Below are 24,276 nucleotides of genomic sequence, written 5' to 3'. Positions count from 1 at the left end.
CAGGAACGGAATGCCCTGTCACCGCAGCGCCGGTGTCTCTCCTCTCCCTGCTTCACCACCGTCTTCGCACCCGCCTCGGAAGACCAGGGAGCGGAGCCCGCCGGCGAAGAGGAGAAGATGCCCCGCGTGGAGATCGTCGCGGGCCGCCACGCCCGCGGAGTGCACGCGCTCATCGCGGAGGCCGCGGGCGCCATCGCGTCGGGGACGCGGCTTGTGCCGGCTCAGGGTGGCCTTGGAGGGGCGCTGCTGCTCAAGGATGGTCGCTCCGGCGAGCACGTTGCGGTCATCAAGCCGCTCGACGACAAGTCCTCTCCGTCCAACGGCGGAGGCGGCTACGAGAGCAAGGCTGTGCTGCGGGAGGTGGCCGCGTACCTCCTCGACCACGACGGATTCGCCAGCGTCGCGCCGACGGCTATGATCAAGATATCGCGCCCCACCATGGAGACGACAGTGGCATCCATCCAGCGCTTCGTGGCGCACCACTACGACGCTGGCGAGCTCGGCCCGTCGCGGTTCTCCGTGCAGTCCGTGCACCGCGTCGGCATCCTTGACGTCCGCCTCCTCAACATCGACCGCCACGCCGGCAACATCCTCGTCAAGAATCCGCCAACCGGGGACGGCGGCTCGTCGGCGGTGCCGCTGGAGCTCGTGCCAATTGACCACGGCCTCTGCCTCCCGGAGCAGCTCGACGACCCGTATTTCGAGTGGTTGCACTGGCCGCAGGCGTCGCGGCCGTTCTCCAGCACCGAGCTGGACTATATTGCGTCGCTGGACCCTTTTAAGGACGCCGAGATGCTCCGCGTAGAACTGCCGTCCCTGACGGAGCCGGCCATTCGGATCCTCACCCTGTGCACCATATTCCTCCAGCGCGCCGCCGCGGCGGGGCTCTGCCTCGCTGACATTGGCGACATGATGACCCGCGAGTTCTCATCGATGGAGGAGGGGCTGAGCGCGCTCGAGGCCCTCTGCAAGAAGACAGTGGACTCCATCGACGCCCAGTCTCTGAAGAGCGTGTCATTCGGTGAGCTGAGCAGCGAGGAGTGGACGACGTTCCTGGAGAAGTTCGAGAAGCTGCTGCCGCCGGCGTTCGAGGCCAAGAAGAGCAGGCCGGCGTCGCATTGAATTAATGGCGAGGAGCGTACGTGTGCTGCGACGTACCATTTGCACGCAGGGTTGTGTACTTGTATGTGGCGGTCATTTTAACCAAAGAGGAGCCTTGTGTGTTATACGTCTGTTGTCGAGGCAGTAGAACCATCTTCCGACGATGCTGACACCAAGTTGTAGCAATGCAAACACGAGGCATTGGACAACAAACATTAACTGCAATATCTCGGCGGCCCCATTGATGTATCATCCTTAATTTTACAATCTAACTTTTTAGGGTTAGGGAGTGATTATCTCTCATCTCTCGATCAACTTTTATGGTAGTACGAGATCATATGGTTATATAGTGTCAACTTTCGAGCCGTTATTTCTCAGTCCTCATAGGAATATCAAAAGTGCCATTCTTATTAACTAAATCTTGAAAACAGGTGTGATCAAACTCTCTCTCCCCCCCCCCCCCAACTTTCGAGCCGTTATTTCTCAGCCCTCATAGGAATATCAAAAGTGCCATTCTTATTAACTAAATCTTGAAAACAGGTGTGATCAAACTCTCCCCCCCCCCACCCTATTATTTGGCAATATCCGGTAGCTACAGACCTATGGTGTATTATAATGCCACATGAGAAATGGGATGGTGGCAAAGAGTATGTAGGTTGTCATTTGTCAATGAGGTTGAGCATAATCAGACGACAATCTAGGATGTTGTTGTCATCAACAAAACAATATTGTATGATTTTCAAATCTTAGGGCATATACAATGGTAGGGAAGACGTGCCTTATTTTTGCAGTACACGTCATCTAGAGAAGACAATAAATATAAATGATACCACGTATTATATCTTATTGTCTTCCCTTGCAATAAATGAAAATCAATTATTTTCTAAAAAAATTGGGTTGCTAAGGATAGACAAATGGTAAAATATACAAAAATAGTATTCTCTTATTTTCATAAGGGCACATACAATGGTAAGGAAGACACTCGTTTTCTCTTAGCAGTCCACGTTAACTAGAGAAGACACTAAATATAAAATGATACAATGCAGTATCTCTTATTCTTATCCCTAGCAATAAATAAGATTTAATTAAGTTTAAGAAATAAATTAAATTGGTAAAGGAAGACAAATGATACAATAGAGAAAATAGTCTTCTCTTATTTCATAAGAGATCATCCTTTAGCTAAGGGAAGACAGCCTTTTCTTTCTTCAATCTCTTCGCCAGCTAAGCAAAACTCATACGTGGTAACCGTAAGGGAAGGCTGACATCAATTCATTGTATATGCCCTAAGAGATCATCTCTTAGCTAAGGGACTACAATTTTAAGAAGTGAGCCTAGCTCACTTGGTTAGCGAAGTGGATGTACAACCCAGCCACCCAGGTTCAAGTCCTCATGGACGCAAATTTGGATTCTTATTATTAAAAAAACAAATCATTGTAGGGGCTTCTCCTACCGTATTCTTTAAAAAAAATTACAATATTCTCTTTCTTCAACCTCTGTTCTCCAACTAAGCAAAAAAAATTTAACTTGCCAACCGTAAGGGAGCTAATGTCACCTTATTGTAAATGCCCTTAGACATGATCATTAAGTTTATTTAGTTGCCTACTATTTGTCATAGACAAGTTTATTTACTCCTCAATTTTTTTTTTTTGAAGTCTATTTACTCCTCAATTATTTTGCCAAAACACGCCCAAGACCGAGAGCTTTTTTGTTTTGAAAGGAACTTGCTTCTGCATTGGTGGGCTTTAGGAGAGCCTGTAAACAACAGTACGAGCCCGGCCCACTGAGAAAAAGCCCGCATAATTGTCCTCTTCCCCATCCCATTTCCACTCGCCGATTCCAGCTCCGGCGTCCACTTCCACCCGGTGATCTCGCCGCCTCGACCGATCACCGCCGGCGCTGACCTCCGGCGTCCACTTCCAACATCCGCCCTCTCCCGAACTGCCTCCTTCTTTAACTCTATTTTGGAGCGCCGCCTCCGTCCAGAGCTGCAGCCGCCTTGCAGCAGATCGCCATGACCGCCGACCCGGTGCCTCCTCCCGCCGAGCCGCCGCAAAATCCGCCAAATTCTACCGCGGTTTTGATCTGTCCCCTGCTTCTTGTGGTTCAGAGCTATGTCTTCAGTTCTGTTTATCTTACGTATTTGGGTGGGGATTACCCAGGAGGAGGCTGAGGCGGATGCGGATGCGGTAGGCACGCCGTCGAGGGGCGGGCCTGTGGGGATGGTGAGCTGGGGAACCGGCACCCTCGTCGGCGTATTCACCGGGCTGCTCTATGGCGGGGCCAAGGAGGCCAACGCTAACGTTGTAAGTTGCCACCCTACTCCATTCCATACTAATTTCCATTATCGCTTCGGGTGTAACCTGCGTGGATGTAGAAATGGTGTTGATAATGATAAGTAACCACTTATGACTTGTAATCGTAGGCGTGAGTGATACATTAGCATCCACATTGGCTGGTGAAACGATGCATATTTGCTATTCTCTGATGTCCATTTTTCATCTTAGGCCAGGATATATGATCTTCTGTTTTGTTGCTCAGAATTTAACTCGATCTGCAGTAGTGGAACTAGAGTTTTTCTTGTACAATGTTGTGAAATTTCAAAATTCAGACTGGCTTCTTCGAAAGTATTGGATAGAATCACAAATATATATGGAAGTTACTCGTCTCCTACTTTGGATCTGAAGTGATGACTTCTATTAAAACTATATCATATTTTGCAGAGCAAGGATGCTGAAGTGATGTTGAAGATGGGAAGCACCACAGACAAGCGCGAACAGTATAGGCTGATGAGAGATGCAATGGAGAAAAGGTTCATCCGGATTGCAAAAGGCTCCCTAGTTGGTGGTGCTCGCCTTGGGATGTTCACTGCAACGTTCTTTGGCATACAGAACCTTCTTATTGAGAATCGTGGGGTACATGATGTGTTCAATATTGCTGGAGCTGGCTCGGCTACCGCGGCTGCTTTTGGGCTTATATGTATGTATCTCACTGCATTAAAACATGGATTTTAAAATTACACCATTTAGTTGAGGCACTGTCGAATCGTAAACTTGGAAGAACTTATAAATATATTCGCTGCAGTATGAATATGTACAGAAGTAAATTACAAAACTTACTAAAATAGAATAATCAGAAGCACGGCATTCATTGTTAGAACTTAGAAGTAAACCTGTTATTACTCGTCCTTTCTTGTATTTGTTAAAAGATTTCTCTGGTAGGCCTTGATCAAACTATTCATGCTATTAAGTCTTTACCTGTAGTTGGCTGCCTTTAGGAATTAGGGGCCTCCTGTGGGCTGTCGTTAAGTGGCCCCTAACCACATGATGATTCCACATGAGTATCAAAGATTGAATTGTCCAGCTAAGATACATTTACTAGGATTTTTTGCGTCCATCAAGAAAATTGATTTGATAGTTACCTGGAAGATTCATACAAGAATGTTTTCCTAAATATCTTACATAGTGCTTTTTTAAGCAGCTTGTATCTTAAGAAACTGTAAATACCTCTTGGATTTATCATTATTGTATTTCATCGTTTGTATTTAGTTCTCATAGCGCTTTATAGACTGAGTTCATCTCAACTAATGTCTATACCTTCAGTGCCTGGTTCACCGATGTGGCGTGCAAGGAATGTATTGGTTGGCTCTGCTCTTGGTGCCGGAATCTGCTTTCCCCTTGGTACTCTTACCTCCAATTGCTCGTGATATTTTCCTGTACCATGAGTACTGTTCTGTATACTTTAAGAAGTCTTTTAGGCTCTAGATTGCTCGATGTGCAGATCAGTTGCTTAGATATGGACCAGATGATGCATTATTTATAGATGTCCATTTTCCTCTATGATAGTGTATTGGTTGGCTCTGCTCTTGGTGCCGGAATCTGCTTTCCCCTTGGTACTCTTACCTCCAATTGCTCGTGATATTTTCCTGTACCATGAGTACTGTTCTGTATACTTTAAGAAGTCTTTTAGGCTCTAGATTGCTCGATGTGCAGATCAGTTGCTTAGATATGGACCAGATGATGCATTATTTATAGATGTCCATTTTCCTCTATGATAGTAATTAACTGCATCCTGCAAAGTAAATGAATTTTTAGCATCTTCGTGAAATGCTTTCTCCCATACTTAATCTTAGTTCCTGTTTTTAATTCTGATATGAATGTTTGAACTTGTGCTATGATGTGTAGCCTTCCAATTTAGAAGTTTGATGCTACCTTCTCATTGTGTACTACTTTGTGCCCATTACCTAATTCCCTTGTTCATCTGGGAGGATGTGTTAATCAGTCTCATTAGAAAGCTCATGCACATAATTCATTTATATGATGCTATCTTGCCATAAGCATCTGCATTACTGAAACACAACACCACTAGTTGCCAAGTCAACAGTGCCAGCTCATTCTTAAACAATGCTCACACAATGTCAACTCGCCGGCAGCTTCTTGTGGTTATTTGATCGGCTCACTTTGGGAGTTCTTTCTTATGCAGGTTGGGTACAGTTGAAGCTGGCAGAGAAGGCCAGTCTTGAGATCGAAACTTCAAAGTCACCATCAGATTTGGCAAGGGAACAAGGGAATCAAAGTCGTGTGGGGGCAGCTATAGACCGACTCGAGGGCAGCTTGAGGAAGTAACATTTTTGTACCCTACAAGGACCTTTTCTGGAAGTGTACCTGGAAGCTGTCGTCAAAAGCCTCGCATATTTCACTTTTGTTCTTTGTTCTACTTGTCATAGTAATGTTGTTACTTTTGAAGCGGTAATGGCAGCAAGAGCAACTGTATCTATTTTGTTGAGATTAAATTTTGATATAAAACCTGACTTGCTGGAACTGTCTAATTCTAGTTTGGGTACGGGTTCAGCTTTTTGTTTGTGCCAATGTTTCTACCTGACAATGTATTTGGAGGATGTGGTAGACACAACCTCATCGATTGATGCGGCCTTCAGATGCTTCAATTATGGATCTGGCCTAATTTAGAAGCTCCAAGTAATAAGCCTCATATTTTGTTTGTCAAAATCACGGTCAGACTTTGGGCTGAAAACTCGAGTGGAACCTATAAACCCAAACGCGTCTAGCGTCAGAAGACATCTTGAGAAAGGCCAGTTCTCTTGTGCTTGTTCATAGCAGTTTCAACTCAACAAGTTGGAACAAAATTAACAGCTGGGGCAACTGCCCCGGATGGTTATAGGAGAAGCTGGGGAGAGGGCGGCTTATTTTTTAAGCTGACAAAAGAACTGGCCCTAGTGGACATGAAATTTTTGCTAAATTTAGTGAAAGCTCATGAGCGTAAGACGTAAAAAGTCCTTCACAATTCACTCTCGGGAGTCGGGAGATAACTAGGATAGGACATGAAAACACATCAGAGTAAACTAAGAGCATGTAGTCTGAAATATGGGCATTCCTTGATGCTGAGACAAGACATCTATCAGCAAATTCTCATCTTGATATTTGTTAAAGAACCCACGGATCATGGTAGCAGTTGGAAGCCAAAGAAACATGCAAAGTAGAATTACATAACCAATACTGATGGACCAAGTTTGAGATACTGAAAAGAAAAAAAGCTGAAGTTCCAAGTTTCGGCCATTACAGCTCCAATTTGATACCAATGAGGTTGCAACATTAATGTCCAAAAAAGGCACCACAATCTAAACAAACATTGCTTGCAGAAGTTAGGCTCCAGAACCAATTGATGTGGACTTCTGTCGGCCATCTGGAATGGAAAAAAGCACAATTGGTTTGGACGACCGGACAAATGGAACATCACACCTGTAATACCCTTTCCTTTCGAGCTGTATAACTTCTCCTTGCTTGACATTCCTAATGTTTGGGTCTCCAAGAGCTAAAGCTTCACGTCGAGTGCAAGGGTTGAGATTGTCAAGGAAGTCCTCATCTTCCTCCAGCTGCAAAAGTGTCATATATTAGGATTTAAAGTACATGGAGATATACCACCTAACAGTAGAATGAGACAATATGGAATTAATGATGGAAGAGAGATAACTCATCCAAGGAAGAGCCATCACATACATATAAAAGGAAGAAAACTAAATATAATCAACATCAGCTTTCAACAATGGAAGAATCAAGTATGGGTAGGTTGCCATGTTGAGTTTCCAGGGACCAAACAATTCACTGGAAGCCTCAGGCTCTTGAGGTAAGATAAGTTGGTCAGATCACTCATAGTTGAACAGATAGTAACTGTGCCACTGACACATCTAACTAGTCTATGTGAAAAGGCATTCATACTACAACAATCACTAATTTTTAAATAGCCAGTATATGAATACAGTTTTGGCGTCTATATGGTTGCATGCCTACCAACATTAACTTAGAGAACATAACTTCTTACCTTTTTCTTATTGATTAGGTAGTCAAAATCTACCAAAGAGAGAGACACAAGGTCTTCAATATCTGATAGCCATGTCAGTTTCAGCTTCGTCATTTTTACTGACCCTTCAAGATGGAGTTCACCAACTAGTTGAGTGATTGTTCCATTATCTGTCTTGATTTCTCTAATGATAGCATTACCCCAGTCCATCAAAGTGACTTCCTCACCCACGCTAATGACTGATGCATCAGCATACTCGAGCCAAATTCTGTTTGCAAACGTTGTAGCCTTCTTTCCAGCACCCTCATATTTCTTATGCCTTGGTAAGATTCGAACAAATGGTTCGTCTGGGCCATTAGTAAGTGTCAAGAGCACACATCTGTCTTTCAGCACAGCAGTATGCCTTCCGCACACTGGATCAACTATCTTCTTGTTGATTGTCCAGAGTTTATCCCACTCCATGAGATTAAGATTTTTTGAAGCACCCTTCACAAATAAAATGCAAAAAAATAGAAAGGGGGTTAATAACTCAGTTTCTCAAACATGCATATAGTTACAAGATCATAACGAGCAACTCAGTAGACAATTACCTGCTCCAGTATAAATTGGATCAATGCTTCAATCTTCAAGCCACGACGTACTATGCCTTGTACCGTAGGAAAGCGTGCGTCAGTCCAGTCCTCTACCTTCTTATTTTGGACGAACCAAAGAAGCTTGCGCTTGCTAAGAACAGTATAAACCATATTCAGCCTACTGAACTCATAGATTTCTACTCTCCGCAGCCCCATGTCTTGAAGGACACGGTAGTACTGTGCATTGCGATCATGGTATTCACTTGAACGAAGAGCATGAGTCACTCCTTCCAATGCATCAACAAATGGGCAAGCGAAGTCATATGTTGGGTAGACCTTGTATTTTGAGCCAACACGGTGATGGGGATCAGGGTTGCAACGGTAGTAAACAGGATCACGAAGTGATTTGTTTGGGTCCTGCATGTCAAGTTTACCACGTACACAACACTGAGTACCCCTTTTGGTACCATTAACCATCTCATTCCACAACGACAAGTTCTCCTCAACAGTACTGTTTCTACATTTAGATTCCACGCCATCCATCCTTTCACTCCTCATTTGCTCCTTGGGTGTATCATCAACATATGCCTTCCCCTGCTTAATCAAACTTTCAGCCATTTCCATTAGCTTTGGGAAATAATCCGATGTGTATGTAACTACATCGTATTTAACCCCAAGCGTTTCAATATCTTTCAGGACATTCTCAACAAATTCATTGCTTTCTTTAGAAGGATTTGTGTCATCAAATCGAACTATCAGACGCCCATTATATCTCTCTGCAAAATACTTGTTCAACAGTGCAGCCTTTGCATGACCAATGTGGAGATACCCGCTAGGCTCTGGGGCAAAACGAACACAAACCTCCCCAACTTTTGCACCTGGGAGATCTATTTGATGACCTGAGGTGTTCTCTTTCAAACCAGGCATCTTTTCTTTCAAGCTTGGCGCAGGAGATTTTCCAATTCCTCGCCTTCCAACATAAGCAGATGTAACTTCATCTAGTGCGCCTGCATAGTCTGCAGCTACGCTGTTGAACCAACGGACAAGGCTTTGATATTTCTTTGACTTCCTTAGACTTTCCCATCGTTGACCAGTTCCTGAAGAGAAGAATTGTGACCTCCAAGGTGAGAGAGAGAGAGATAGAGAGTACTCACTGATGAAAGAAGGCAGGAAATTACCTGTTAGATTCGACCACACAACAATATCAGCAATTGAAAGACCATAACCAACCAAAAAGGTTCGAGATGCCAAGTATCCATCAATAAATGAGCAAGCAGCTTCAAATTCAGAGCCTGAAAGAATGAGTGGTGCATACTCGAGCCATTGGTCGACCTACAGATGTAGAAAATAATAGCAGCTCAGAAAATAGTGAGATGAACTTGAAAATCGATGATAAACACCATATGTAAATCCAAAACATACATTTGCAGCCTGAATGGCGTCCTGGCCATAGAAGTTGGAAACAGATGCAGCACGGGCAATGTACCGGAGAATAGTGTTCACACCATGTATAAAATCCCTGCACAGAGTTGTATTAATTGAGATACTACGAAATCCCACAGAAAAAAAAATGCCAAGTTTCAACAATATAACTGCATTGGTTGACACCGGTCATGTTCCAACAGTCATCAGTTCCATCAACATGATTTCTTGGAACCAGGAATAGTAAAATGAGGAGATAAAAATAAGAGGTGACCCTCAGAGTCGGCTACAGCAACTACTCAAACATATATCGGGTTAACAAAGTGCCCATGGTAATACTAAAAGAAAACCATATGTTACAGTTAATCAGAGAGAAGGAACATAAAACCTAAGCTATCAATCACTTACCCAGAACTGAAGTGCAGCGTGGGCACTGAACCTGAGGCAAGGGTCGGATCGATGGTTAGGGAAACACCTGCGATCTTAGCAGCAGAAATGATGGAAAGCGGCGGGCTGTCCTGGGGGAATGCTAGCTTCACCTCCATCTTTCAGCCCCTTAGCAAGCCAAAGAGCGGGATTCTGCCAACAGCAGATAAATGTTGTGAGTCGCACACGTGTTTATCTTTTCTTTTTCACAAGCAGCAAGGGTGCTTTAACCCCATAACTGAAGCAAAGACGTGATACTAAAACTTGATTGTTCGAATTAATTAAGCCAAGCTGGTTTCAGGACAAGGTAAAACGAGCGGAATTTGCAGTTAGAGCAAACGAACGCGGGGACAATAAATCTGAGGGTAAATCGTACTCGAATTTCACACAAGACACAAGATTCTGTAGCATTGATATGTTGAGATCAGGTCTAAGACCTAAGTTGGGGCATGGAGAAGGAGCGGATCTAGATGGCGTGCCTGGTGTACATCGCCACAAGCCCACAACCACAACCAAAGTTGAGGGTTAATCAGTTTAGGTTTAGGCAATCAACTGGTGACTAAGAAGCCCATACCTAAGAATCCAGTGTCCAAGATGGCGGATGGGGTGGAGACAGCAGGCGCGGAGATGGCGATGGCGATGGCGGCGGCGACCCGCGTGACGCTGGGAGGCGGAGGTGGTGACGGCGGCAGCTCTAGGGCAAGTCTTCCTGTTCCTTAGATGAACGTCTCCTGAACATCAGCCCGATTGCAGTTTCGGATCGAAGGTGGGCCGGGATAAGACACAACAAACCCAATAAATCCACTCCTGCCGAATAAGGGCTTAGCGGATTTTGACCGCCGCGCCGCTGTTTTGTTTAGCCGAGGGTTTGGTTGGTGGATTTTTTCTGAAACAAGAGGGTTGCTGGATTTTGTCCGCCAATGTTTTGTTTAGCTGAATGTTGCTGGATTTTGACCCTCAATGTTTTTGTTTAGCTGAATATACTGGGATGTGCACCGATGTGGCAAGAAGAATGATGTGGACTCATGTGCTTGTCAATACCCTTCCCAACACAAAATATTATTTCCATATACTTCCTACCGTCCAATCATCTCTCCCTCCAGTTCTGTCTGCAGATGAAACATGCTTCCAAGCTCGCAAACATCTGACGGAGTTTACAGCAGAGGAGGTGCAGTCTACTGCATTGCAGCCGCCAACTGAACATTGGCAAGCACCAAAGGCAAGTTTCATCAAGGTAAATTTTGATGCTGCATACTGTTAGGAGACAGACGCTTGAGGGAGCATGGGGTTTTATTTTATCACACGATCAGAGGGAAGAAAGTTTTATTGCAGCTGATATATGCAGACTGGAGCAGAAGAGTAGCGCCCCGCCATGCGGAACAGCGGAAGCCGGCACCTGTGTGTGGCGGCCAATTTTAAGGAACAAGCAACCTGGGAGCGTATCTACATGGTGAATTTCGAATCTGATTCCATTAACCTGGTTAACGCTCTCAAGTATGGCGAACACGATCTGGCAGATATCTGCGGTCCTGTTCCGACAAGCAACAAGTCTGTGGGTTTTAGCATTTGATGTTTTTCGATTTAATTACTGTCATTCTCAAAACAAAAACAAAATATGTCGTCGTTATTGTAATAAGGCTGCTCATGCCATTGCTCAGCATGGCAAAGAGCCTGGTGCGTTGAACTCTTTCTGCCTAGAGAACACACCAGAGCTTGGCTCCGATCTGGTTGCTAGCAACATTGTTATCCACCAGGTCTAGGGGAGTATGATTACGCATTTTAAAAAATAATACTCTCTGAGATCCATAATAAGAGTCGGTGGTTTAGTACAGTACTACTATAAGTTTAGTACACCTAACATCGGTGGTAATCTAACTACCGCGGAAAGATTCGTAAGTTCTCCAGTTTCATATGTAAAGAATCAAATTCCAAGATCCAAAATTTTAAGAACTAAAGTAAGAAATTTTATAACATTCGAAATATATTTATTTGAAAATAATTAAATTTCTAAATATTAAAAGCATTTGATGTCAGCTACTTCTTGTTTTTCGGGTAACACGCAAGTCAAATGAAGAGATGGGAACAGGCATCCTGGCCTAAAGATGCGATATGATATCTCCAGTGAAAATGTTGCCTTTATGAAACCAACTTTCCTAATGGCTTTCAAGCACTGTGAATGTTGAGACAGGCCATAGATGATAGATGAGTGGCTTCATGATTGAGATGCAGAACTGTGGGTGCATTATGTGAATGATCCAATGTATCATATTAAAACCAAAAGCTCGTAAAGATTCAACTGAAAACAGAAGTAGTAATAGACACTAACTGGAAACAAGTTTATTAGCCAAAACAGAAGAACACTACCATTCTGTTAAGATCTTACAGTGGGAGTAATGAAAATACAGCCCCATTGAATTTGAATTGCCAATGTACCACCACAATATTCACATTGCACGTCAAAGAACTCTAAAAGAGAATAGGGATCCCATTTGAGACAAAACAGGTAAAAACTGTGTAAACATCTTTTACTTGAGTCTTTTGGAGCACTCGGTTTAGGAGTGTGTTGTTTGTTCTTACTCGTCGACATCCCAACTGAGGTCTTCGTCGTCTTCCAATGAGTTCAGCCGTTTTCGGATATCCTCAGCTTTGCCAGTAGGGCTTGACCGTGGACTCCCCCCTTTCTTCTCATCTTGATCACCGACATCCTCAATCTCGTCCCAGCTAAGATCTTCCTCCTGCGCTGATGGTCGAGACACCAGTGATAAATCACTCTCCTTAGATGAGTCACCAGCTTCAGTCTTCTCTTCCTGCCCTGTGCCATTGCTCGACTTTGGTGTCGACGCCTCACCACTGGATTCACCATTATCATCCTTTGCTGCTACCGAAATCGTCCCCTGATCTTTCGCTGCATGCTTTTCATTCACTGCTTCTTGTTTTCCCTCATTCTGTGCTTCATGGCTAATAGAGTCACCAATTTGCTCACCATCTTTCTTATCGGGTATTGTGCTAGTACCTTCTTTGTGATCAGCTTTATTATCATCCTCGTCATCGTCGACCTCCCAGCTGAGCTCTTCCTCGTCTTCCTTGGACATGGCCCTGCTAACGAGTTTGGTGCGAGCATCCTCTGCTTGCCTGAGCTTGTCGACGGCAAAGAAATACCTGCACCAGAACATGTCGTAGGCTACCACAGACGGCACGAGCCTCTCCACGAAGCTCTCCAGCCCAGGGCTCTCCTGGAGCACGGCCTCGATCTCCTCTTTTCTGTCCTCGAGGCTGAACGCCTCCTGCCACTTGGTGAACCCCTCGGCATCCTCGGGCTCCTCAGTGAAGGTGGTCGGCTCGGCACGCAGCGCCAGGACCTGCGCCTCAAAGCGGGTGTACTTCTTGGATGGAAGGGACGAACGCCAAGAGGCGCCAGAGGCTGGATCAGAGAGCTGGGATGAGCCGTCGACGGTCCCGTCCTCGCCGTCGGCGTCCACGGACCGGAGAGCCTCGTTGGCGTGGGAGAGGAGGCCGGCTGCGGCGGCCCCGAGGTCATCGACAGCCTGGCCGACGGACTCGAGCCTGTCGGAGGCGACGGACGCGCCGGCCTCGAGCGCGCCGGGCAGGGCTGCGGCGGCCCGTGCAGCGGCCGCGCGGAGGGCCGTGGTCTCCTCGCGGAGGCCGGACCCGAGGTCCTGGAGGTCGCGGCGGTAGCCCTCGAGCACCGACTCCGACCGCGACGCGAAGGTCTTCATCAATCCCCCGAAGCTCCACCCGCCGCCGCCAGAAACGCCCTCCTCCTCCGTCGCCGACTCGGCTTCTTGCTCGTCGTCCTCCTCCTCCTCCACGGACTCCTCCTGTTCCTGCTGCTGGGGCAACTCCTCCGCGAGCGTCTTGATCAGCCCGCCGAAGCTCCACCCGCCGCCGCCCTCCTCCCCCTGCACCTCCGCCGCGGCTTCTTCTTGTCCGCCCTCCTCCTGCTCTTCCCGCTGCCCCTCGATCTCCTCGGCGAGCGTCTTCATGAGCCCACCGAAGCTCCACCCGCCACCGGAATCGCCTCCCCCATCCCTCTCCGCCGCCTGCTCCTCCTCCTCCGCCCCGTCCTCTTCCTCGTGCTCGCCGGCGGCGGCGGCGGAGAAGACGGAGTTGAAGAAATTATCCATGGGCTCGGATTTGGATCTTGGCTCTGGAGGCTGAGGAGGTGAGGGGGGGATAGATCGCTTGCCGTCGCCGAGAGTTCGTCTGTTTGTTTCACCTTCACCTTTATTTTCTCCCTTCCATGTGATTTAATCAGAACGTTTAGCTTTTTCTTTCGAGAATTATCAGAACGTTTAGCTCTAGTATGACCAGTGGGCCCAAACGTGGCGGGTCCCCACCTCAGTGAGAGAGGATAGTTCACGCTAGCGATCAGTAGAAGTACTGTATTGTTCGGTTGGGTGCGATCAGGGCCAGGTGGACTCCACTGCGCCGGGTTCCCGTGGAGCTCTGCCTACCAAACGGGTCTGGATCCACCAGAGTTTGGGACGGGTGCAGCATGTAAAGATAGCTATCACAACATCACTTTGGTACGTATTTGGTTTTGAACACGAAACTGATATGAACTCTCCTTTTACAAAGCAAAAGGTACGTCTGTAATTCAAAATTTAGGCCTCTTGTTCTCAGATCATGTTCAGATTCCTAGTCGAGTTAGAGAAACAAAGAAAAAAACGTCACCAAAAGTTCTTACATATGTCACCTCAACTTATAGATGTCACCATTACTCTAACCTTATTCAACCCAACTCATCATCATGTTTGGCCTAATTCTGAATTGTAACAATGGTGTCATTATGCTCAAAACTCCCTTCACCTATGCTTTTGAAAAACTATAAATTTAAGATGAGGTTGAGATATCATGGTTAACGAAAGAGATACGATTGTGTGATTGTACCCGAAAGATCAAGGATGTCAGCTAAGCGAGAGGTACATATGCGACTACAAATTGTACAAATCCATTGGATTTAGAGAAGTGTTGATATATAGATTTTCGTAGCAACAACGATGTGAACAACATCTGTGGAATGTGGCAATGCAATAGTGGCGGAGCTTGGGCCAACTCCCCCTCCTCCCGCGCCCTGAACTGCGGGTAGTTCCACCATCGAGAATTGATGCCTTGTGGCTCCTCCATGCGACCTCTTCTCCTCCTTATGGAGAAACCACGAGGAGTGATACATGTAGGGAGAGTCTACTAGGAACTTTGAAAATAGATAGACGCACCCATACCCCATCGTCTAGGTGGTAAACACATCAACACATGTAAGACTTTAAATTATATGAAGTATCTTGACAAAAGTATTGAGTAATCGATAACAAGAGTTGGAAATTACCATGTCCCAATATCTGTCAAATCACATGTGTGGTTTGAGTAGGCATCATGTTGGTGAGCGGGCAGACAAATTTGCAGCTGGTGTTTGTTAAAATGGTGATGAGAATGTGCTTCTCAACGACTTTGGAGGAAGGCAAGCATCCATCAACTTGTCGAGTGGTTGGACGAAGTTTTGTACGATGATGGGGTATATATAAAGATGATTTTATCCCATAGCCAAGTGCTAGTTGAAGAATGCGAGGAGGCCACACGAGATGAGCCCGAGAAACCATATCCTAAATTTCAGGATCGGCATTCACGGTTTATCCTCTATAGGCCCAATGAGGTGGACTTCCTTGACATGATAGTCTTGTAATTCATGCGCATGAGCTAATAGTGCACGGAATAATAATTTCCATATCGAGAGAAATAGAACGATGTCTTAGAACAGACTGCTATCGTGAGACTGGTGACATGTTTTTTCCGAATTAAGGAGATGGAGCTCCCAATTTCAGTCACATGAAACTGAAGTTCAAATTATTTAGAGTAAAATGCATCGAAAGTCATTATAGTTGAATCAGAAACTCGCTACAGGCACTATACCAATGAATACGTAGATTACGATCACTGAATACGTCGAGTTGTTCCACCTGTGGTCACTGTGCACCGTAGCTTGCAGTATTTGATGGCGCGGCACAAGGAAGCGAGACAAACCTCGCTGACCACTCCCTTATCTAGATCGGGAGAGCGCGAGTCACTCAGGGCGTGTTTGGTAGGCTGCACAATTTTCTTGGCCCAGTCTAACAGCGTTGGGGTGGGCATGGCTGGGCAAAAACTGTTGTGCAACCAGTTTGATAGCCTGCATGAAAATGCCTCGCATTGGTTAGACCACTATCCGCATTTGTTTGGTAGTGACATGGGTATACCCTTCGGGTACCCATTATTAGTATACCTGGCTCGGCCCAATATGGAGAAGATCTAATATGAAGAAGGCCCAACAAGGCACCCGAAGAAGTAGTCGACTAGAACTCTTGTAAAACCCTAGGCTGGTTGCATATATAAAGCCAGCCAGGGCATCCGGTAGAGAGAGGCCAACAGATAGATAACAGATAGACAACATAGCTCCGCTTACGGCGGCACCCTGTAAACATACATATGATCATATACCGGTTTGCTAGCAGCACGTAGGGATCCTCCACCGAGGGGATCCGAAGCTGGGTACGTCGTGTGCCTAATCTCGCTTCCGGAATCTCTATCGTCGCTCTCTCCCGAAACCCAGGTCTACAATACGTAGGTATTGGCGAGGTGATCCCTCGTCAATTAGCGCCAACCGTGGGACAGCGACGGTTGGATTTCGTTATCCGGGTGGGATCCATCATCGTCAACAAACATCAAGATCTCATCCGGAGGAAAGTATCTAGAGTTCATCCTTCGAGACAAAATCATATATGTTGACTACTTTCAACAACAGCAGAAGAGAACCAATTTTAAGTTGCCGCGATGCGTTGGATCATCAGCGTTGTGGGCTACGCATCGTACAAGAAACCATGGAGGAACCTGGGTCGACTCCAATCCTGATCGGCGCATCGATCTAGACAAGATCGTCCCGAAATCTAGGCTGAAGGCTCTATGTGCTAGTGTATCCATCAGCCGAATCAAAAATAAACATGGTGGACCAAGTCCCAAGGAAATCTCATGCTCTTCACAAGCACCGGATCTGATCGATTTCCACCTTCTAGAGAGCAAAAAAGCTAAGTATTTATTTCTACCTCGCACGTCGTATACTACTAGTAGCACTACATTATTGCATCTTTGGTTTTCTCTCTGGTGCCATTCATATGATCTTGACAGACATCAACCAAGGGGGACGTCTCGTGCTGACACAAGCTCACGAAGAGGCGCGTCGTGATATTAGTTTGCGAACTCGCTGGTATGCACCCGTCATCATGAACTGCCAACGCGGACCCGTCAGCATAAACGTCTGTTGCAAATTCACTGGTCAAGCATCCGCTATTGTGGTACAGACCTGCGCCGCTTATCCGATATAAAAACCATGTGTTATACTTTTAATTAATTTCTATTTGCAAATTTTATTTGCCAAATATTTTTTGGCTCGTACTATTATTTGCGCGCAGTTTTTGCGCACTATATAATATAATTGCAGATTGAAACAAAGCGTCGACTACTCTACTCGGTCGACCGCGTCTGCCATTGAGCACCCGCAATGTGCTCTGGGGCTCACCTATCGCGGACCCGACATTGCAGACTCGATATACTCGGGTGTTCGTCAGTCGCAGATCCGCCACATCGATTGCGTCCTCTTCATCGTCTACTTTCTGTCGGGCGCCGGGTGACTACATCAACAGTGTCCGCCACATGACTTGCTTCCACGTCGGCTCCACCGCATCCGATAAAAAAAAAAAGCTAAGTATTTCTCTTTCGAGAGTCAATTATTATTTACTTTCGCTACACCCAAAATATCCGGGAGCTGTGTCATTACTTCTTTACCGCAAATATACTCGGTTACTTGGTGAATTTCTTTTCTTCGCCTTAGTGGAATTATCTTCTCCGGAATATATCATTCTTCGGCTCAGTGAAATATATGATTCATCGGCTCAATGGATATATCTTTTTCGGCTCTGGATACATCTTCCTCAGCACATTGGATTTCTTTTCTTCGGCTTAATGGATTTATTTTCTTCGGCTCAGTGAATTTATCTTCTTCGGCTTACGGGATTTGTCTTCTTCGGATTCATCTTACAAGTGAATTTATTTTTTTCGGATTTATCTCTATGGATATTACTAAGTTTACTCTTATACAATATTACCCGATGAGCTTCGGGTCAATGGATTCATCTTGTACGGTATTACTGGATTTATTTTCTTCGGATTAATGGATTCATCCTCTATGATATCAACGGATTCATCTTTAATATATGCTTCATATTTAATGGCGTAATCGTCAATATGGATTCATCTCAAATATTTCATCTTGGATTCATCTTCAATGACTTCATCTCTTATGGCGTTACATATCCATGGAGCCAACACTCGGGGGCTCGACAACGACTTCGCCCCTGAGCATAGTTACAACATAATATTCCAGGCGACCACTATTTCGACGCAACGTTTTCAGCAACGCTCGGAGGCTCGACAACGACTTTGCCCCGGGTCACAACTACGACACGACGCCTAAGCAACAATCATGACATCACCCCAACAGCGCTCGGGGGCTCGGCTATTTCTTCATCAAAAATTTGGCGGCATCTATTTTCGCGATTTGGTGGTTTCTATTTCGGCTCGACTTCTTCTCTGCACTCGAAGACTTCATCGCGCGTCGACTCCGTCGTACCTAATAAGCTAAGTGTTTCCTTTTACATAAAGTTGATTATCATTTACTTTTGCCGCACACGACACTCGGGGGCTGTGCGGCATAAATTTACTTTACATATCATCGAATCCGAGCATCTGACATCGCATGCGAAAAAGAGAGTCAACGAAAAGATAGAAAACGTTTGTTTATTTATGCAGGAGAAAGCAAATTTCAAAGTATACAAGTTGTTGATCCTATGACCGGATGCACGCACCCGACCATAGCCTCGGAGCTACTCCCATCAGGAGCGCTGGCCGTGCACCCGACGAAATCTTCTTCAGGGAGGAACCCGACAAAATTGTCTTCAAGAGAGGATAGGACCCGACGAAACTTTTAATGAAGGAGGAACCTGAAAATTTTCCCTCAAGGAGGACCCGAAGAATTGTCCTTAGGGAGGAGCCGAAGATTTTCCTCAAGGAGGACCCGAAGAATTTTCCTCAGGGAGGACCCAAAGAATTATCCTCAAGGCGCACCCGAAGAAATGAAATCAATATAGCAAGTCAATACAGGAGCTTCAAGATCCTATTCGACAAAAGATAGCAACCCGGAAAAACGGTTCAACCCGAAGAAATAGAGCATTCCATTAGCCGAACAAAAGGCACTCGACAATATATTCTCCGAGCGCCTCAGTCGCGAATTAATCTCTGAATGCCGCAATACTTTGCGAAGGTAAGTCCCCAGGATCCGTCCTGCGCGGCGTGGCACCGCCTCTGACGGCGCTTTGCTACTTTTTTCCGTATCAACAGATACGAAGAAAAATCCTAACGGACGCGTTAGGTACCCGATAAAACATGACTGGAATTCGGCATCTGGTAAGACCTTAAGCGGCACATGTCGAATTACGCCAGTATCCCGAATTCGTGTCCGGGGACGCGAGTTTGAAGTAGGTTTATACGGATTGCCACAAGTGCATTAACTGGTACCCGAACTTTCGGATGAACCAGCCCTATTTACCAATATCCCTGTGCAATATAGAAGTCGAGAAAAATATAGTGTTTCTGTGCACTCGAAATATATGAAAAACAAAAGAATGAAGTCTGGAGATTTCATCCGATTTCATCCTATTCTGCGACTCAAATAAATATAGCAAAGTTGTTTACCCAAAGTTTCGGTTTCATGAAGAAAAATGTATATCAAAATAAGACAAGATAGCAAAATAGTTTACTCGACCCGAGTTTTCGTGTTTTTGTCTTGCAGGTAAATATATAAAGGTTTGTAGACTCAACTCGACTCTGCGACTCGAGTGGAGCCTACTCCCATCGGGAGTGCATGGATTTTATTAAGGCTTCGAACAGGAGTCGATAAAAAGAGGGGGGCGCCCAAAAATATAATCAAATTCTTCATCGAGTAGTACAACTTGAGTCTATGCCCAAGTGCAAGCACTTACCCATAGACTCGGGGGCTACTCCCATCGGGAGCGTGATATCTACGCACGCTTCTATTCCTGTAGACAGTGTTGGGCCTCCAAGAGCAGAGGTTTGTAGAACAACAGCAAGTTTCCCTTAAGTGAATCACCCAAGGTTTATCGAACTCAGGGAGGTAGAGGTCAAAGATATCCCTCTCAAGCAACCCTGCAATTAAGATACAAGAAGTCTCTTGTGTCCCCAACACACCTAATACACTTGTCAGATGTATAGGTGCACTAGTTCGGCGAAGAGATGGTGAAATACAAGTAGTATGGATGATTGTAAGTAGTAATTGCAATCTGAAATAAAAATGGCAGCAAGCAAACATGTAGCAGAACTTGTTGGAAACGGTGTTTCAATGCTTAGAAACAAGGCCTAGGGATCATACTTTCACTAGTGGACACTCTCAACAATGATCACATAAAATAAACTAGATTTAGATGTGCGCCTTGGCGCACGATCCCGTGAAGGTCGTGTTGATGTTCATTTTATGAAAATAGGATAAAAATGTACCAGCCAATAAGAATCAGGTGAAAACCAAAATGTGACAAACAAATATGAATATCTCAGCAGCAATGAGAAATCCTGTCAAAAATTGGGAAACCTATTACACATAGCAAGAAAAACTTGGATCAAAATAGCTTAGTCTCACTTTCTTTGATTGTAGTATCGTCACCGAGTAAAGTTCTTTTATTAGAAGAAAGGATCCACACAATCAACACACCATTGGCATCTACATGTGATGGTTCAACGGGTGAATCATTTTATAGATAGTTGTTCTCGATCTTGCACTTATTCTAGCGAGCTATGCCTATTTAGGATATTGTTGAACAAAAGCATGATCTTAGGAAGCTATGCATTTTAGGATATTGTGACAAAAACAGAAGGTAATACCAAATTTAACATTGTTGAACCGAAACACACAAACACAAAATGTATCTAATCTATTAGAGGGGCAATAACCTAGAGAGAACAAATGTTGGACAAAGATAAGGTAGACACAACTTACCGCTTACAGATGAACATGCAAATTATGTGCAACAAAATCAGACACATTTACATAAAAAAGAAACACTGGTCCATTCCATTACTACATCACGTTGGGTATACTGTGTTTGAAACAAATTAAGAGAATTGGCTCAGCCAAGTCTCTATAAGGCCACTTCCAATAAAGCATCCATGCACAAATAAAGTCCACAAAACATGTAGACCAACTCTCATTTGCAAATTTATCTTTCTAAACGAAGTACCTAGTTTATTGAGATCATATTCCTCGCTGGAAATAGCTTGCTTCAGAATCATGGAGTCTGTCTGAAACATTACAGTTTGGTGGCCCAATTTGAGTGACGGTGATAGCTTTGTTTGAAGCTGGAGCTTCTGCATGTGGCTAGTTAGCGACATGTTCCAAATTGCCTGCACGGGCTGCCAGATTCACCCTGGTCATTTTGGATGGTGAAGCCCCAACCTCCAGATTTTGATGACTACATTGGCCCACGATCCCATGAAGTTCTCAATGATATACAATATGTGCAACAACAATAAAAATCAGGTGGGTAACAATATTGTTTTTGGATTTTACTAAACAAAGTCAATAAGATGAAATTAGGATAAAAGTCATGAAATCAATGTTAAAGTGTTAGATGCATTGGCACTGTAATTCGAAGAATATAATGTCACAGAAGCCATCACACATATAGAAGACAACATTAGGTGGACATTTAATCTGACGTAAGTGTTGGAGCAAAATAAATTTCACAAGTCCAAAGAGGAAATCAATGTTAAAGTTGTTAGATGCATTGGCACTGTAATCCGAAAAATATAATGTCACAGAAGCCTTCACACATACAGAAGAACACATTAGATGAACATTTAATCCGACATAAGTGTTGGAGCAAAATAAATGTCATAAGCCCATAGAGGCAATAGGACCATACAGACACCGCAAAACATTATATTGTTAGCATGTATCTTGTTGCATCGGGAAAATTAGAAGTCTATATTACTAAACATGTGTTTCTTGTCTAAACATTGAACTTCATAACTATTAGTAGTTGGTATCTTTTAGCACCGTACAGTTTTGGCATCCAAAACGGCAAAATAGTAGTAGTATTAAGCACCAGTACAACCAAAATCTCACAGAAACCATAGCCAGCACCACAATATATCAATCAAAGTGCACAAAGGTACAGAGGAGAACCAGGTTATACCTGAACCGGAGGTCATAGTCTAAGGAGACGGCAAGCTACTCGTAGCGGGGGCCGGACAACCATAGTCTACCACCGCACCACGGTGCGGGAGGACATGGCCAGGCCAGAGCAGCAGGGGTGAGCTCATAGGGGAGGTGCAGGCAGAGGCACGAGAGCACCCGCACCACATAGGCAACCACTGAAACCTTTGATGACCCACAAGTATAGGGGATCGCAACAGTCTTCGAGGGAAGTAAAACCCAATTTATTGATTCGACACAAGGGGAGCCAAAGAATATTTGTAAGCCTTAACATCGGAGTTGTCAATTCAGCTGCACTGGAAACAGACTTGCTCGCAAGATTTTATCGATAATAACAGTTTTATAGCGAGTAGCAGTGGTGAAATATCGACAGCAGTGTAACAAAGACAGCAGTAGTGATTATAGTAAACAACAGGATTAAAATATTGTAGGCACAGGGATGGATGAACGGGCGTTGCATGGATGAGAGAAACTCATGTAACAATCAAGGTAGGGCATTTGCAGATAATAATAAAACGGTATCCAAGTACTAATCAATCAATAGGCATGTGTTCCATATTTAGTCGTACGTGCTCGCAATGAGAAACTTGCACAACATCTTTTGTCCTACCAGCCGGTGGCAGCCGGGCCTCTAGGGAATCTACTGGAAATTAAGGTACTCCTTTTAATAGAGCACCGGAGCAAAGAATTAACACTCCGTGAACACATGTGATCCTCATATCACCGCCTTCCCCTTCGGTTGTCCCAATTTCTGTCACTTTGGGGCCTCGGGTTCCGGACAACAATACGTGTATACAATTTGCAGGTAAGATCATAAAACAATGCATATCATCATGAAACAATAACATGTTCAGATCTGAGATCATGGCACTCGGGCCCTAGTGACAAGCATTAAGCATAACAAGTTGCAACAATATCATAAAAGTACCAATTACAGACACTAGGCACTATGCCCTAACAATCTTATGCTATTACATGACCAATTCATCCAATCCCTACCATCCCCTTCAGCCTACAGCGGGGGAATTACTCACACATGGATGGGGGAAACATGGCTGGTCGATGGAGAGGCGTCGGTGGTGATGATGGTGATGATCTCCTCCAATTCCCCGTCCCGGCGGAGTGCCGTAACGGAGTTTCGGTCCCGAGACAGAGTTTCGCGATGGCGGCGGCGTTCTGGATGTCTTCTGGCGATTTCGTCTAACCCCCCGTGCGTTTTTAGGTCGAAGGCGTTAAGTAGTCGAAAAGGGGGCGTCGGAGGCTGGTGATGCGTGCAGTTGACACACGTCCGTTGGGAACCCCAAGAGGAAGGTGTGATGCAGACAGTAGCAAGTTTTCCCTCAGAAAGAAACCAAGGTTTATCGAACCAGGAGGAGCCAAGAAGCACGTTGAAGGTTGATGGTGGCGGAATGTAATGCGGCGCAACACCGGGGATTCCGGCGCCAATGTGGAACCTGCACAACACAACCAAAGTACTTTGCCCCAACGAAACAAGTGAGGTTGTCAATCTCACCGGCTTGCTGTAACAAAGGATTAACCGTATTGTGTGGAAGATGATTGTTTGCGTAAAACAAGTAAAACAAGTATTGCGAGAGATTGTATGCGATGTAAAGAATAGGACCGGGGTCCACAGTTCACTAGAGGTGTCTCTCCCATAAGATAAAAGCATGTTGGGTGAACAAATTACAATCGGGCAATTGACAAATAGAGAGGGCATAACAATGCACATACATGATATGATAAATATAGTGAGATTTAATTGGGCATTATGACAAAGTACATAGACCGCTATACAGCATGCATCTATGCCTAAAAAGTCCACCTTCAGGTTATCATCCGAACCCCTTCCAGTATTAAGTTGCAAAACAACAGACAATTGCATTAAGTATGGTGCGTAATGTAATCAATAACTACATCCTTAGACATAGCATCAATGTTTTATCCCTAGTGGCAACAAGACATCCACAACCTTAGAACTTTCGTCACACGTCCCGCATTTAATGGAGGCATGAACCCACTATCGAGCATAAATACTCCCTCTTGGAGTTAAGAGCAAAAACTTGGCCGAGCCTCTACTAATAACGGAGAGCATGCAAGATCATAAACAACACA

The 24,276-nt window shown here is 44.9% G+C and overlaps 3 protein-coding genes across 3 annotated transcripts; 1 reads left to right on the top strand and 2 right to left on the bottom strand.

The window, feature by feature from the left end:
• Positions 1-2,926: 2,926 nt before the first annotated feature.
• On the top strand, positions 2,927-5,926 carry LOC124665575. The gene is made up of 5 exons (XM_047202974.1): positions 2,927-3,175; positions 3,261-3,404; positions 3,822-4,077; positions 4,701-4,778; positions 5,581-5,926. Exons 1-5 carry the CDS (start codon positions 3,113-3,115, stop codon positions 5,721-5,723), a joined length of 684 nt encoding a protein of 227 aa, XP_047058930.1. The 5' UTR covers positions 2,927-3,112; the 3' UTR covers positions 5,724-5,926.
• Positions 5,927-6,490: 564 nt separating this feature from the next.
• On the bottom strand, positions 6,491-10,017 carry LOC124661796 (glutamate--tRNA ligase, cytoplasmic-like). The gene is made up of 6 exons (XM_047199681.1): positions 9,816-10,017; positions 9,408-9,504; positions 9,164-9,317; positions 8,004-9,082; positions 7,435-7,899; positions 6,491-6,988 (listed from the first exon to the last, which is right to left on the bottom strand). The coding sequence occupies exons 1-6, from the start codon at positions 9,950-9,952 to the stop codon at positions 6,758-6,760; spliced, it is 2,163 nt and encodes a 720-aa protein (XP_047055637.1). The 5' UTR covers positions 9,953-10,017; the 3' UTR covers positions 6,491-6,757.
• A 2,131-nt stretch (positions 10,018-12,148) lies between these two features.
• On the bottom strand, positions 12,149-13,837 carry LOC124663751 (BSD domain-containing protein 1-like). The gene has a single exon (XM_047201421.1). The coding sequence runs from the start codon at positions 13,835-13,837 to the stop codon at positions 12,407-12,409; it is 1,431 nt and encodes a 476-aa protein (XP_047057377.1). The 3' UTR covers positions 12,149-12,406.
• Positions 13,838-24,276: the final 10,439 nt, after the last annotated feature.

Source organism: Lolium rigidum, chromosome 6 (genome assembly GCF_022539505.1).
Source record: "Lolium rigidum isolate FL_2022 chromosome 6, APGP_CSIRO_Lrig_0.1, whole genome shotgun sequence".
Taxonomy (NCBI): Eukaryota; Viridiplantae; Streptophyta; class Magnoliopsida; order Poales; family Poaceae; genus Lolium; species Lolium rigidum.
Note: the sequence above shows the minus strand (reverse complement) of the source record. Positions and strands in the feature narration are given on the sequence as shown.

What these genes read in the sequence shown, in the direction of transcription:
- LOC124665575 (XM_047202974.1), top strand. Translation starts at nt 3,113, where the DNA reads ATGACCGCCGACCCGGTGCCTCCTCCCGCCGAGCCGCCGCAAAATCCG. An exon ending in ATCCGCCAAATTCTACCGCG is followed by an intron (nt 3,176 to 3,260) that starts GTTTTGATCTGT and finishes GGGATTACCCAG; the next exon opens with GAGGAGGCTGAGGCGGATGC. An exon ending in GGCTGCTTTTGGGCTTATAT is followed by an intron (nt 4,078 to 4,700) that starts GTATGTATCTCA and finishes CTATACCTTCAG; the next exon opens with TGCCTGGTTCACCGATGTGG.
- LOC124661796 (XM_047199681.1), bottom strand. Translation starts at nt 9,952, where the DNA reads ATGGAGGTGAAGCTAGCATTCCCCCAGGACAGCCCGCCGCTTTCCATC. An exon ending in ACGCCATTCAGGCTGCAAAT is followed by an intron (nt 9,318 to 9,407) that starts GTATGTTTTGGA and finishes CTACATCTGTAG; the next exon opens with GTCGACCAATGGCTCGAGTA. An exon ending in TCCAATTTATACTGGAGCAG is followed by an intron (nt 7,900 to 8,003) that starts GTAATTGTCTAC and finishes TTATTTGTGAAG; the next exon opens with GGTGCTTCAAAAAATCTTAA.
- LOC124663751 (XM_047201421.1), bottom strand. Translation starts at nt 13,837, where the DNA reads ATGAAGACGCTCGCCGAGGAGATCGAGGGGCAGCGGGAAGAGCAGGAG.